We start from the raw sequence: 14,401 nt of genomic DNA, 5'->3' as shown, positions 1-14,401 counted from the left end.
GAAGACGCCTCACCACGAACGACCAGCACGATATAGGACTTGCAAAGCGGCAAGTTATTCTTTTAAATAAAATAATAAATAAATCCTTACTTTTCATTTATTTCTAAATCATTTTTATTTGAGTTTGTTCACAAAAAGTTTGTTCTCAGTTTTATTTGGAGTTGTGTTAATTTTCGTTAAAGAAAATAACCTTGCTTTGGATGTTAGAAAAGTGCCATTTCCATCAGATATTCATTCTCCTTTACTTGTGTGGCTTCACTTGGAATCAAAAACCACAAAGTGATCAACTAACAGTTTTTAACTCCCGCGTGGGTCTTCATGTGCAATTTCATATTTGACTTATCAGCGAATGTTTTATCGCACAGAGAGCAGCGGAATGGTTTTTCCCCTGTGTGTGTTGTCATGTGTAATTCCATGGTTTGCTTGAGAGTGAATCTTTTTCCACAAATTGAGCAAGGGAAGGGTTTTTCTCCTGTGTGTATTCTCATGTGTGGTACCAGGTTTCGCTTCAGAGTGAAGAGTTTCCCGCACACAGAGCAACAGAAGGGTTTTTCTCCTGTGTGTGTTTTCATGTGTGTTTCCAAATAGTCTTTTCGAGAATACGTTTTTGCGCACGTTGAGCAGCTAAAAGGTTTCCCTGCCATGTGTATTCTTATGTGTGGCGCTAGGTTTTTTTTCAGGGTGAATGTTTGACCACAAATTGAGCAACAAAAGGGTTTTTCCCTCGTGTGCACTCTCATGTGGGAATCCACGTGTTCTTTTAGGGCAAATGCTTTCCCGCAAGTTGAGCAACTAAATGGTTTTTCTCCTGTGTGTGTTCTCATGTGTCGAATCATATTTGCCTTTTGGATGAATGTTTTAGCGCAAACCAAGCAACTGAAAGGGTTCTCCCCTGTGTGTATTCTCGTGTGTGACTCCATTTGGTCTTTTGTAGTGAACGTTTTACTGCAAAATGAGCAACTGAAGGGTTTTACTCCAGTGTGTGTTCTCATGTGTCTGTACAAATGTTGCTGAGCAACACTTTTGCCACAAACTGAGCAGGGAAGACGTTTTTTGCTGGTTTGTGACATTTCCTTGTTGCTAAGATTTGTCTTCTTTCCGGAGCATTTCAACCGCTTGCATTGGTGGTCTGCGTCGCAAGTCAAAGGTTCTTCCAAGTCGTCGCTGTCCGACAGAGGCGCTAACCGGTCGTCCGGTGACGGCCCTCCACGTCCATCTCCACTTGTGGTCTGATGATTAAGCTTCGACAATTCACGTTGGTCCACAGAGACGCAGCTCGGTGACAACTTGCTGATATAAACGGCGTCCTCCTCCTCCTTCACACAGGTGGGCATTGGATCTGTCATTTCCTCTTTCACATGAAAGGACTGTTGATTCTCTTGTTCATCTTTGACGTGAAGGGGCCACGGATCCTCTTCTTCCTCTTTAATATGAAAAAGCTGTGGATGCTCCTGCTCTAAAGCGGAACTTTCTAACCCTTGCGACTGAGGGGAAAGGTCTTCCTGACAAACAATCAGCTGCTGGATATCTGCAAGACACAAACATGTCAGCTGCGTAACTGCCATAACATCCCACTCGGTCATTATGTGACATAGTCAAATTTGAGACAGAAGAACTCAACCGAAATGGATCTTTTTTTTCGGCCCATTCTGATATTTGGTCGAATCAAATTCCAATAACTGACAAAAGAAGACCGGTGTGCGTGTTGACAGACCTTGCATGTCCAACACGATGCCATTCTCGTCATCAGCTTCCAACTGTTTTCGTTGCAGCGCCATTGTTCTGATAAACAATCGAAACATGTTATTCGACTCGCGTGCAAATGAGTTCATTGTGGCATCTTCATTTTGTTTTCCGTTCAATTTCACCTGGTCTCTGTCGCGCTGTCTCAAAGGCTGTGCAGAAAACATTGACGGGAGTTCAACTACTTCCGCAATTTCTTCTTCTGTGGTGGTTTACGACAGTGACAACCATGTTGCAGCGGTAGTAAAGAAGGTGCATTGTTGCCATCTTGCGTTGGCATTGAAGGTGGCTCAAAATGAGAGACCAGGAAAAGAGCTTCACCGAGGCCGCAAATAAAATCTTTATTGCAAAGAATGTGAATCCAAAAGGGATGACTAAATGTCATCTCCAGGAAATTGGTGACAATTGAAAAAGACGCCGAGTACCCAATCGACATCTGTATTTATTTCCCAATCACTGCATCATTTTATATTGTTGGAATCAAAACATTTTCTTGTCTGTTGTGTGTCAGCATATGTGCAGTCAAACTGTACTTGTAACAAAATTGTTTACTGCAAATTGAGCAGGCGAAAGGTTTCTCTCCAGTGTGCGTCCTCGAGTGTCTGTTCAAATCTGACTTATTGGCAAAGCTCTTGTCGCAATCGGAGCAACCGAAGGGTTTTCCTCCCGTGTGCGTCCTCATGTGTTTCTTCAGGTAGGTTTTGATGGAAAAGCTTTTATCACAAACAGAGCAAGTAAAATGTTTTTGTCCCGTGTGCGCTAACGTGTGTGCAAGCAGCGAGGCCCTGACTGCAAATGTGTCTCCACAAATTGAGCAACTGAAAGGTTTCACTCCGGCGTGGGATCTCGTGTGTCTGTTTAAATCAGACTTATTAGTAAAGCTTTTCTCACAAACGGAGCAACCGAAGGGTTTTTCTCCCGTGTGTGTTCTCATGTGCTTGTTCAAGTAGGTCTTGATGGAAAAGCTTTTATCACAAACGGAGCATGTGAAAGGTTTTTCTCCCGTGTGTGTTCTCAAGTGTTCGACCATGTTGATCTGCTGCGTGAACGCTTTAGCGCAAACTGTGCACCTGAAGGGCTTTTCTCCTCGGTGTGTTGTCCGCATGTGCCGAGTCATATCTGACTTTTTAATAAACCTTTGTCCGCAAACGGAGCAACAAAAAGGTCTTTCTCTCATGTGTTTCTGCATGTGTGCATTCAAAATACTCTCATGTAAAAACGTTTCGCCGCAGACTGTGCCGGCAAAATCTTCCTGACGCCTGCAATGTCTCCTGCGTGTTGGACTACTTGTCTTGTTCAGGGTTGTCTCTTTTTCAGAACTTTCAGAGTGTTGGTTGTCCCCGTCGTTCTTCAAATGCTCTTGGCCGGTGACGCTGTGTGACTGCGGCGCTGCGAGCGTGCCAGGTGGTGCTCCTCCACAATGTTCTCCACTTGGCCCAAGCTGCGAGTGGTCTCCTTCGTCTTCAATCTTCACAACGATGACAGTCAGCGGCAGCTCGTTCACATCAAGCTCCTCCTCTTCCTCTTTGACGTGAGCAGTCTGAACTTCCTCTTGTTCCTCCGTGACAAGGGATGACCGAGAACGCTCCAAGCTTTCCCTTTGAGTCTGTGGAGGAAGCGGTTCATGTCGAGCTATCAGCTGCTGCACGTCTGTAAGACACAAACAGCACGATTCAAGGTGAGGTCAACACACAAAGATCATCTGGATAACTTTGAGCCCGATTCCTGCCTTCCGACCAGAGTCAGCAAAGACTTAACTGTCTGAAGGCCCTTGACTGATTGTTGAAGGACAAGCCAGGTAAGTGACCTTTTAAATGACAGTTATTTATTTCCCCCATGTTTTAACCTAAATTTCAAAGTTAGCGTTGAAACTCAGGCTCCACCAATTGACCAAATCTGGGTCTACCTTTATTCACCATGTCGTTTTGTGCTCTTTTGAGGGAGTCCGATCAATGTATCTAAACCCCAAACGATGATCCTTGTAAGATCTGTACGTCACTTAAAACGTTCCCCTAAACATCAACATCATAACAAAGAATCCTGGGATTCACACTGGGAACTGTTTAGTCTTCATTTTTTGGAAGTAACACCACATAACAATACCGTATCTGGACGGTGGGCCGCAATCGGACGACTGAACACGTGAACATAAAACATGGAACGTACCATCACCTTGCATGTGCATGACAACCGGAGCCGGGAAAATGGCGTCCTGCGGTCGCTCGAGCTTATTTGTCCCTCGACAAAGTGTCTTCTCGGACGACGTCATTTTTCTTTTAAATTTTCAGTCTTTCCTTCAATCGTTTCGGTGTTCTCTTCAACACAACTTTAACCTCGCGGTCAACGTCTAAACCTTGTCTTGTGTTCTGCGGATAGACTTCCGCCTTTTTCGACAATGATGCTGGTTTTACGGCAGCCGAGCATCCATTGTGATGACGTCGTACGGCTACCATCTTGAGACAAAATTCCTCGACGCAATGGGAAATTAATCCTACAGACTGCAATTAGCACACCCAAAAATCAATTTGATCAAAAATAAATGTGTCGAGTTGGAACTTCATTATGCTGTCATTAATAGGAGGCTTTGTTAAGACCTGACACGTGGGCCACAATGAATTAAAAATATGACTAACAAATAGACAAAACAATCTTTAATAAACACACAAAATACAAAAGGGCAACTAATTGCAGTTGCATTTCAAAGTTCCAAATTCAAGGATGCTATAGTCAAGGTTTTCAAAGACCCAACTGACCATTAATAGAAAACCTTTACACTCAGGTCTGATTCAGGTCAACAAGAAAAAACAATTTATTAAGTTAAAGATACTTCTCTTTAAAAAAAGAAAAAAAAGACAGAATTTACATTGAAAATGCTTTTTTTTTTTTAACAAATGGCTGTACAAACAAAAATGCCTCCATTGTGAGAAAAATGCTAAAAAGTGTGTTCTCCATTGTGTTTCCTTACGTGCGATTTCAATGTACTCTTATAAGCAAAGCTTTTCCCACAAAGTGAGCAGGTGAAAGGTTTCTCACGGGCATGCGTCAGCACGTGCGATTTTAAACCGTTCTTATAACAAAAGTTTTTGCCGCAAACTGAGCAGGTGAAGAGTTTTTCTCCCGTGTGCGTCTGCATGTGAGAATTTAAAGTCTCCTTATACGTAAAACTTTGAGAGCAAACAGAGCAAGTGAAGGGTTTTTCCCCCGTATGTGTCCTCATGTGTCTTGTCACGCAATGCTTATAAGAGAAGCTTTCGCCGCAAACGGAACAAGCGAAAGGTTTTTCCCCCGTGTGCGTCGCTGTGTGCGCCACCAACGAGATCTTGTGGGCAAACCTTTCACCGCAAACGGAGCAAGCGAAAGGTTTTTCCCCCGTGTGCGTTCTCATGTGTCGACTCAAATGGTCTTTGATATAATAGATTTTGCCGCATACTGAGCAAGTGAAAGGATTTTCTAGCGTGTGCGTTACCTTGTGTACAATCAAAGAGACCTTTTGGGAAAAGGTTTCGCCGCAAACGGAGCAGCGAAACGTTTTCTCTCTCGTGTGGGTTCTCATGTGTCTATTCTGATAGGCCTTGGTGAAGCTTTTGCCACAAAAAGAGCAGGTGAAACGATCTTCATCCGTGTGAGGCCTCACGTCCTTCCGGGAGTCTTTCAAGCACTTATCGTCACCTTGGTCGTCTGCACAGATCCTCAAAGCTTTTTGGGGCTGCGCCAGCTGAGCCGGGAGCTCGTCTACTGGCGAGCCTGCACGGCGTTCTCCACTTGGACCGTGAAAGCCAAGCTGCAAGCCACCAAGCGGGTGGTCGTCCTCGCTCTTCACCACAACGATGCTTAGCGGCAGCTCACTGACGTCCACCTCGTTCTCTTCCTCTTTAATGTTGGGAGGCTGTGGGCGCTCCTGTGCTGAACTGGAGCCCCCCACTTGCGGGCAGAGGAGAACTTCCTCTGGGTGACCCATCAGCTGTTGGATGTCTGCAGGACACAAGGTAGATGTTACTTTGGGCACCAATCCAATCAAAAGGTTATATGTTCTTTTGACATTTCTTGCAGTGATCATTGATGCAAAGCTTTGTTGGAGACCATTTTTTTAAAAGTTGTTAAATTAAGTATTGTAAGAAATAGGTGTTATCCCTACACCGACACTGTGGGGGTGTTTACGTCGAGATCTGCCAGGAAAACATCGTGTATGTATGACCTGTTCCGCATTTATGATATAATCAATATCGGGTCACTCTACCTCAAAAATAGGTGTTTTCTTCTGGAATTTAAACAGACAAACTTTCACCTTGCATGTGCAACACGATGGGCGCCAAGATAATGTCGTCGTCCTGCCGTAGTCGCTCGATCTTCTCGCAACAAACTTGCTCCTCGTGCGACGTCATCGTTCTTTCAGACAGTCCGAATGTTCTAATTTCCACCTCGCTTTTTAGCTCTCGTCGAACCGGTTACCCGAAATGTACACGGAACTTGTTGGGTACCAAGAAATCATACTGCGCGTGCGCGAAATTAGCGACGGCCATTGAAGAAGAAAGGGGCTTAAATTGGTCAGGCGAGAAAGACGAAGTGCGTCGTCCAAATTGTCGACGTGTGGTCACTGAAAGAAAACATACAAGAGTTGAGAAGAGAGAAACTAACTGGAATATTAGCGTCTAAAAAGATGGCGACGGACCGTGAGCAACTTTGTCGAGTAATCGACCACGAGCGACAACATGTGGACCCCCTTCACGAGCGACGTGAGAAAATCCCAAAAATTTCAATTATCATGCATAATGTGTTTATAATATTATTCGATCGCTCTTCCGTGCGAAATTGCACGATGAACGAACACAACAAAACAAAGACAGCCATTTTGATTTTACAATTGGCCAATCGAATAACGACTTGGACGTCACGTGACGGTATCTTTCATTTTGGGGGGTGTTAACTTATCCCAACAGCAGTTATCGCTCACGTCTATTTCGTTTGTTTTACAGAATTCACTCATCTTATTGTGAAAATTTCTACTTTTGCCGTTATTAAAGGTGATTTCCATCCAAACCAAAACAAGAATTAACTCCACATTGCCATTCATGCGACATAAAATAATATATAATATTTAACTTGTTTGTGTTACTTGTGGTCTACAGGTGGGCAGCCGAAAGTTCCACCTGATGCACCGAGGCCGAGCTCGCCACCCCACCTTAAAGAGGAAGAGGGGGAGACACAGAACCTTCACTTTAAAGCGGAAGAAGAGGAGGTTGATATCAGCCAGTTGCCACTGACAGTCATCATTGTGAAGAGTGAAGACGTCAAAGACGAAGAAGTTCTTCATCACAGTCCAAGTGAAGGAGAACCAGCAGCACACTACCTCTTAGCTCATCGCGAAGACACAGAAGGGTCATTGAGGAGCGACGTTGATCGTAACGGTGATGACAAAAATAACTGCAATGAGGAAAAGAAAACTGATCAAACACGTAGAAGGCGTCCCTTACGTAAAAAACTTTTTAGCTGTTCAGTTTGCGGCAAAACGTTTCCTTATGAGAGTACTTGGAATGAACACATGCAGACACACACAGGAGTAAAACCTTTTAGCTGCTCAATCTGCGGGGAAGGTTTTGCTCGAAAAGGAAATATGAACGTACACATGAGAAAACACACAGGCGAAAATCCTTTCAGCTGCACAGTGTGCGGTGATAAATTTGCCCGCAAGGTCAATCTGATTGCACACACAGCAACACACACAGGGGAAAAACCTTTCACTTGCTCAGTGTGTGGTGAAAAGTTTTCTTATGAGTACAATGTAAATACACACATGAAAACACACACGGGAGAAAAACCCTTTGTTTGCTCAGTCTGTGGTAAACGGTTCCTTAAAAAGTCCGTTATGGTGAAGCACATGAGAACCCACACAGGCGAGAAACCCTTTAGTTGCTCAATTTGCAGCGAATGCTTTTCTTATAAGCACAGTTTGAATGTGCATATGAGAACACACTCGGGGGAAAAACTCTTTAGTTGCTCCGTTTGTGGTAAAAGATTCTCTCAGAAGCAAAACATGATCCAACACATGAGAACACACACGGGTGATAAACCTTTCACTTGCTCAGTTTGTGGTGACAGTTTTTCTTATAAACACGGTTTGAAATCACACGTGCTGAACCACACGGGAGGAAAACCCTTCACTTGTTCTGTTTGTAGTAAAAGCTTTTCCAACAAGTATGATTTGAATGTACACACGAGAACACACACAGGTGAGAAACCTTTTAGTTGCTCAGTTTGCGGCAAAAATTTCACTGTAAAGCAAAATATGATGAGACACACAAGAACGCACTCGGGAGAAAAACCTTTTGGATGCTCACTTTGTGATAAAAGCTTTTCCAATAAGTCTGATATGAACAGACATGAGAACACACACAAAAGAAAAGTCTTTTAGTTGTGGAGCTTGTGTAATTCATCTGAATTTTCATAAAGTCACCTGAGACCAAATTGAGTCTGGAAAGGCGGTAATGATTAAAAATTTGGTCACTCCTTTTGTCCTTTACAATAAAGACGAAACCCATCCTGACCTCTGGTGTCTCTTCTTACTCGACTCTCATTTGGCATTGTTTTTAATACCGCCACAAGATGGCGATTGGTGTGTGTGTCTTTATACATATATATAAAAGCTAAATGGGGTGATAGCATTAAAATTTGAATTGCAACTAAATTGGTCATCCTACACTTGATGCAGAAAGAAAGCCACAAGAGCTCATTTGTGAAAAGAATCTGAGCGATAGCAACCCAACATTTGACCGGTCCTTTATTGAACTATCTCTTTGCAATCCTACAAGAATCTACAGCAGAGAAAGTGAATACAAAACATTCCAATAATTGAAAGGAATGTAAACAGACAAAAAATATTTCTTTCCATTGCTTTCATGGAGTATGACAGAAATTAATCTATTTCTTGTTGAGACTAAATTGAACAATTGTGTTAAACAAGGTCTCCAAACGATCGATTGATAATCAAAACACGTGTTAATTGGTTTGATAATCAGTTATTGGTGGTTGCTGATTAATTGTTGCACCTCTGCTTCAATGCTATTGAAACAACACAATGCTACAACTTTGCTATCCAAGTCACCCAAAATAAAATGAACAAAAGATAACTGTAAAAAACACACATTGTTTGTCTGTCTCAGACTAAGAATCACAAATCAATCATGTGCCAACAACAACAATCAATTCTCTTCACAAAGAGTAAAAATTTTATATGTAAACTCAAAAAGTTGAATAACCCACAAAACAACCTACACAATGGTCTTTGTTGTACAAAAAGAACTTGCTATTCATTTGAGTGGACGTTAGGGGTTAAATAAGTAACCTCAAAACTTGAGTCAGTCCTTAGTTGGCCCAATTTGGGTTATATTTCAGCCGATTGATTTGGAGTGCTGATTGGACAGACTAAGGAATAGAAAGTACATATATCAGAAAAGTAAAAGATGTAAAGACATCTGAAAAATAAATTCTCAAGGAAAGTACAGTTATACAAATAATCTAAGTAAAAAGTAGAGTAATTGCGTATTTGTAATTTGATACTTCTCACCACTGATCATTTAAATCATCATAAAAATGACGTTACAGTCTGTGAATCATAAAAAAATCTGAGCAAAAAAATCTGGAAAAACTGAAAAACCTCCTGAGAAAGAAAAGATTTTGGCACCAACGGGAATGTACGTTTATTCCTTATTGTGCGTTTGCATGTGTGCGTTCAAGTTTTGCTTGAAAGCAAATTTTTTACCACAGTCTGAGCAGCTGAAGGGTTTTTCTCCCGTGTGTGTTCTCATGTGGACGTTCAGATTTCTTTTGCTCGTGAATCTTTTGGCGCAAAGGGAACAAGCGAAGGGTTTCTCTTCTGTGTGCCCCCGCATGTGTGCAATCAAGCTGTGCTTGGAAGTCACACTTTTACCGCAAACGGAGCAAATGAAAGGTTTTTCCCCAGTATGCTTCCTCATGTGTCTCACCATATATTGTTTTTGAGTGAAGCTTTCGCCACATTCTGAGCAACGGAAGGGTTTTTCTCCAGTGTGCGTCCACGCGTGCACGTTCAAATGCTGCTTTGAGGCAAAACTTTTCCCGCACACTGAACAAGCGCAGCGTTTTTCTCCCGTGTGCCTTCTCACGTGTTTGAGCATATATTGTTTTTGAGTGAAGCTTTCGCCACAAACGGAGCAGGTGAAAGGTTTTTCTCCCGTGTGCGTTGCTGTGTGCGCACTCAGCGAAGCCTCCTGAGCATATTGTTGCCCGCAAATGGAGCAACTAAAGCGTTTCTCTGCATGCGTTTGCATATGTTCATTCAAACTGTGCTTGTAAGAAAGGCTTTTGCCACAAACTGGGCAAGTAAAAGGTTGCTCTCCCGTGTGAGTTCTCATGTGTGCGTTAAAAGTCGGCCTATAAGTAAAACTTTCTCCACAAACTGAGCAACTGAAGGGTTTCTCTCCCGTGTGCCTTTTCATGTGTGCGTTTAAAGTCTGCTTGTAGGTGAAGCTTTCGCCACAAACGGAGCAGGTGAAAGGTTTTTCTCCCGTGTGTTTCCGCATGTGGGCCTTCAAACTTTTTTTGTAAGAAAAACTTTCACGGCAAACCGAGCAACTAATCAGACTCTCCCCCGTGTGCGTCTGCATGTGTATGTTCAAACTCCGCTTGTACGAATAGCTTTCACCGCAAACGGAGCAGGTGAAAGGTTTCTCTCCGGTGTGCGTGGCTGTATGTGCAATCAAAGAGATCTTTTTGGCAAACATTTCACTGCAGACGGAGCAACCGTAAGGTTTTTCTCCCGTGTGCGTCCTCATGTGAACCATCATATTTTTTCTTTTAGCGAATCTTTTTCCACAAACTGAGCACGCAAAACGTTTCTCGTCCGCGTGTGTCGCCATGTGCACAATCAAGGATCCTTTTTGCGCAAAGGCGTCGCCGCAAACCGAACAATGAAAAGTCGGTTTCTCGCCTGTGTGCGCTCTCATGTGTCTCACCATATTTGACTTGCAAGCAAATGTTTTACTACAAACGGTACAGCTGAAGGGTTTTTCTCCCGTGTGCGTTCTCATGTGCTCCTTCACGCTGTACTTACAAGAGAAGCTTTTACCACAAAGTGAGCAGGTCAAATGATCTTTTGCGCCGCTCCCCAAGCGTTTCTCGTCATCTGCTGCGCTCCTCGAGGGTTTTTCCGTGTCGTCGCCGTGCGAAGGCGGAGCTGAGGGCTCGTCGGCGGGTGGTCCCCCGCGTCCGTCCCCGCTCGGACTGCGTCCATGAGGCCGCGACCACTCCACTGCCTCGTCTTCAGTCTTCACCACGACGACGTTGAGTGACAACTCGCTGACATCCACCTCTTCATCTTCCTCTTTCACACGACATGGGGTCAGATCCTCATCTTCCTCTTTCACACGGCGGGGCTCCGGATGCCCTTCCTGACGATCGGTCGGTGGCTGGACGTCTACAAGATGCAAGCAAAACAAGCAATTTGAGCGGGTGTGCTGTTGATCCTCCCCCAATCGATGGGAGCGGTGTCAGAAGCAATTGTGCAACCTGCAATGGAAAAGAGACTTCATTCTGTTCATAAGTGAGGACATTGAAGAGTGTGATCTTTGACCTCCTCCAAGCGTAATGAGCCCTGGGACATTTTCTCTTTTATATGTTAGGACACGCTGAGTAATACATATTTTGATTGTTTGTGAAAATTGTTAAAGTGCGGGTTACAGCATGTGTTGCTTATGTTATGCGTAAACACATGTATTTTTCGTACATACTACAGGTTTACTTATGTATGATAAAGGTACGTCTTCCTCGGTAACTTTTCTAACATGTACACTAGGCTGATTAATGTCATGTATTGCCGCTTTTTATTTTTTCTTGTTCAATGTAATCGATGATCTGTTGTGGGTAGCCAAACCTCGACTATGCGGCGCGGCATCGGAGGCCGACAAAATGGCGTCCGGTCGTCGGGCTTGCTCTTCCTTCTCCTCTCTCGCTCGACAAAGATGCTCCTCACGGGACGCCATCACTCCAAAGTAACCCGAATATTTATTTAGCAACTATGTCATGTTTTCTTCGAGCGAGCCGCACGAGCAGGTGAACTCAATGTCGCTTGAACGCCCACTAAAGCACGAACTTCCGCCTTTTCTTCTTCGACGGTGTCTTCACGGCAATTATAGCGTCCGAAGTAATACACAGCGGCCCCTTACGGCGACTGCTCCAAAAAGAATGGAGAAAAAGATAATGGCTGAAGTTCAAATGCGGTTGTTTTTATTGGAAGAAGTGTTTGGAGAGAAGAAAGTCTGGGGTTCTCTGCTGAAGCTGCTGCCTTTGTCAGATTTTATATGACCATTTCATTTTTGCTTAATGTGGCTTCCATGTTCAAATACAAATGTTTACATCAAATATTCACAAGTAAAAGAATTCACGAGTGCGGGGAAAACAAATGTCAGGACTTGGCGAACTGACATAAGCTGTAATGCAGCCAATCAAGCAATGAAAAAAATGATCAGTAGCATTTAAACGTGATTCTAAAGAGCCTTGAAACAAACGTGCTTCTTCTTTTATCTTGATTTTGAAAGACATTTTGAACTTTTAAATAGACAATATGAAACAGGGTTCAATGTAATCCGTGACAAACAGTTTTTTCTTCCTTTTGGTCTTTGAATACTTTACACACAGATTGGGTCACCTCCTCAAGACAACTCGGCCATTGTCTTGGTCACTTGGACGAATCAGAGTCACTCTTGCAATTTTCCAGCGTCAACACCGATGAGAGGTTCATCACTAAATATATCCGACGTGTAGATATCCAATGAGGAAGAAGGAGTATCTGCAAACGTTCACTCTGTGTGATGTATCCGCTTGTGGGCGGTCAAATTGGCCCGCTGTGCATATCTTTCGCCGCACAAGGAGCAACGAAAAGGTTTTTCTCCCGTGTGCGTTCTCATGTGTGTTACCACACAAGACTTGAAAGAGAAGGTCTTATCACACAGCGAGCACCCGTAAGGTTTTTCTCCCGAGTGTGTCCTCATGTGCGACACCATGTTTGGCTTAAGAATGAATCGTTTGCCGCACACTGAACAACCGTAGGGTTTCTCCCCTGTGTGTATCCTCATGTGCGCTACCATGCTTGAATTTTGAGTGAACGTTTTCCCGCAAACGGAGCAAATGAAGGGTTTCTCTCCAGTGTGTGTTCTCACGTGCGCTACCAAACTTTCCTTGTGCGAGAATTTCTTCTCGCACAGTGAGCAGTTGAAAGGTTTTTCTCCTGTGTGCGTTCTCATGTGTCGAACCATGTCGGATTTATTGGTAAATCCTTTGCCGCAAACGGAGCAAGTGTGGGGTTTCTCTCCTGTGTGTGTTCGCATGTGTCTTATCAGAGGTCCATTTTGAGCAAAGGTTTTATCACAATATGAGCAGCTGCCAGCGATCTTCTTGTCGAAGGCTTTGTCGTCACCTCCGCGGTCTGCGTCGTTCCCATCTTCCACGTGGTCGCTGTCTGACAGCGGCGCAGAGAGTTTCTCAGGCGGAGGTCTTACAAGGCGGCAACAAAGCTGAGGCGACCCGGGTGAGCTGTCGTCGCTCTTCACGGGGACGACACTCAGGCGCATCTTGCTGACATCAGTCTCCTCCTCTTCCTCCTTCATGTGGAAGAGCTCTGGATCCTCCTCTTTATATTTCATGAGGGTGTTGGCTGGACCCTTTTTGGGTTCTTGGTGGGGCCCCTCTAAACGGGAGCTCCCCTCCTGTGGCTGAGGGGCGAGTTCTTCCTGATGACCAACCAGCTGGTGTACATCTATAGGTCACAAGCACGGGAGTCAGGGTGAGTCATATTTCCGGCATCATTGAAAAGATGGAGGAGCTCAGATGTTTCATGATAGCTCAACCATTGAGCGACGCTACTTGAGACATCATATTACTTATGACATCATTGCCACAAATATGAATAGGTAGACTGACTACGCCTTTTGAGCTGCTAGCCAACGGCGATGCTAAGCTAGGAGGGGCAGACTGGCAGCAAATTAAAAGTGCGTGATCAGAAGGAAAACCAAAATACAAAGGATGAAGAATTTGGAAAAATAATTAAATAGCTTTAAATAGCTTTTTCCTCACAAAACCAAACTTCAACCTGCAAGAAATTACACCTTTATTGTGAAATGATCCAAACTGTCTTGTGGTACTGTGACTTCTCCTTGAAAAAAAAAATTGCAACTTTATTTATATACTTAATAAAAGTGGAGGGGAGCCAAGCTGAGAAGAAAAAAAAACGTCTTTGATTGAGAAACTGAACGTGCTGAGAAGAAGTAAAAGGCGAGCGAGCCTCCAAGCACACCTACCATTTTTGTGCATCATCGTCCCAGCAGCATTTTGCAGTTGTGGTCGCCACTCGGTCTCGTCTCGAAAACAACAAACTTGCTCCTCACAGGACGCCATCGTTCTTTCAAAGAGCTTTGCGTCACCAAAACTTTCCTGGCAACTCGCTTGTCTTTTACAAGGTTTTGCTACCTCGCCACCTTTTGGCCTAAACGTCCACTTTTCTCCTGCTTATTTCTCTCCATTTGGGGACCGTGGCATCGAGCGTTAGCGCCACCTACTGTGCTGGAGTGTCACTCAGCGGCCGGACATTTCACATTCCATGAAATACGGGTAAACGGTGAAATCCTGCAAT

The 14,401-nt window shown here is 43.9% G+C and overlaps 5 protein-coding genes across 13 annotated transcripts; 1 reads left to right on the top strand and 4 right to left on the bottom strand.

Moving 5' to 3' along the window:
* Positions 1-90: 90 nt before the first annotated feature.
* Positions 91-1,982, bottom strand: LOC148397508 (uncharacterized). The gene is made up of 3 exons (XM_088375684.1): positions 1,869-1,982; positions 1,715-1,782; positions 91-1,528 (listed from the first exon to the last, which is right to left on the bottom strand). Exons 2-3 carry the CDS (start codon positions 1,776-1,778, stop codon positions 288-290), a joined length of 1,305 nt encoding a protein of 434 aa, XP_088231810.1. The 5' UTR covers positions 1,779-1,782; positions 1,869-1,982; the 3' UTR covers positions 91-287.
* An 87-nt stretch (positions 1,983-2,069) lies between these two features.
* Positions 2,070-4,151, bottom strand: LOC148397507 (uncharacterized). 2 transcript variants are annotated; one of them, XM_088375686.1, is made up of 2 exons: positions 3,910-4,151; positions 2,070-3,393 (listed from the first exon to the last, which is right to left on the bottom strand). In XM_088375686.1, the coding sequence occupies exons 1-2, from the start codon at positions 4,010-4,012 to the stop codon at positions 2,210-2,212; spliced, it is 1,287 nt and encodes a 428-aa protein (XP_088231812.1). In that variant the 5' UTR covers positions 4,013-4,151; the 3' UTR covers positions 2,070-2,209. The 2 variants fall into 2 exon arrangements, with proteins under 2 accessions (XP_088231812.1, XP_088231813.1); XM_088375687.1 differs by having other exon boundaries at positions 3,916-4,151.
* A 228-nt stretch (positions 4,152-4,379) lies between these two features.
* On the bottom strand, positions 4,380-7,079 carry LOC148397506 (uncharacterized). Of its 3 annotated transcripts, none has more exons than XM_088375705.1 (3): positions 7,006-7,079; positions 6,857-6,922; positions 4,380-5,715 (listed from the first exon to the last, which is right to left on the bottom strand). In XM_088375705.1, the coding sequence occupies exon 3, from the start codon at positions 5,699-5,701 to the stop codon at positions 4,676-4,678; it is 1,026 nt and encodes a 341-aa protein (XP_088231831.1). In that variant the 5' UTR covers positions 5,702-5,715; positions 6,857-6,922; positions 7,006-7,079; the 3' UTR covers positions 4,380-4,675. The 3 variants fall into 3 exon arrangements, with proteins under 3 accessions (XP_088231831.1, XP_088231829.1, XP_088231830.1); XM_088375703.1 differs by lacking the exons at positions 6,857-6,922; positions 7,006-7,079 and adding exons at positions 6,029-6,337; positions 6,413-6,827; XM_088375704.1 differs by lacking the exons at positions 6,857-6,922; positions 7,006-7,079 and adding an exon at positions 6,379-6,828.
* Positions 6,190-8,284, top strand: LOC148397505 (uncharacterized). Of its 2 annotated transcripts, XM_088375673.1 has the most exons (3): positions 6,190-6,476; positions 6,717-6,764; positions 6,870-8,284. In XM_088375673.1, exons 1-3 carry the CDS (start codon positions 6,401-6,403, stop codon positions 8,150-8,152), a joined length of 1,407 nt encoding a protein of 468 aa, XP_088231799.1. In that variant the 5' UTR covers positions 6,190-6,400; the 3' UTR covers positions 8,153-8,284. The 2 variants fall into 2 exon arrangements, with proteins under 2 accessions (XP_088231799.1, XP_088231800.1); XM_088375674.1 differs by lacking the exon at positions 6,717-6,764.
* On the bottom strand, positions 6,861-14,348 carry LOC148397504 (uncharacterized). Of its 5 annotated transcripts, none has more exons than XM_088375610.1 (4): positions 11,648-11,897; positions 10,844-11,191; positions 7,110-7,164; positions 6,861-7,079 (listed from the first exon to the last, which is right to left on the bottom strand). In XM_088375610.1, the coding sequence occupies exons 1-3, from the start codon at positions 11,754-11,756 to the stop codon at positions 7,121-7,123; spliced, it is 501 nt and encodes a 166-aa protein (XP_088231736.1). In that variant the 5' UTR covers positions 11,757-11,897; the 3' UTR covers positions 6,861-7,079; positions 7,110-7,120. The 5 variants fall into 5 exon arrangements, with proteins under 5 accessions (XP_088231736.1, XP_088231735.1, XP_088231734.1 ...); XM_088375609.1 differs by having other exon boundaries at positions 10,829-11,191; positions 11,648-11,896; XM_088375608.1 differs by lacking the exon at positions 6,861-7,079 and having other exon boundaries at positions 7,096-7,164; positions 10,829-11,191.
* Between the last annotated feature and the right edge of the window lie 53 nt (positions 14,349-14,401).

Source organism: Syngnathus floridae, chromosome 5 (assembly GCF_059516105.1).
Source record: "Syngnathus floridae isolate MCC-2025c chromosome 5, RoL_Sflo_1.0, whole genome shotgun sequence".
Classification (NCBI taxonomy): domain Eukaryota; kingdom Metazoa; phylum Chordata; class Actinopteri; order Syngnathiformes; family Syngnathidae; genus Syngnathus; species Syngnathus floridae.
Note: the sequence above shows the minus strand (reverse complement) of the source record. Positions and strands in the feature narration are given on the sequence as shown.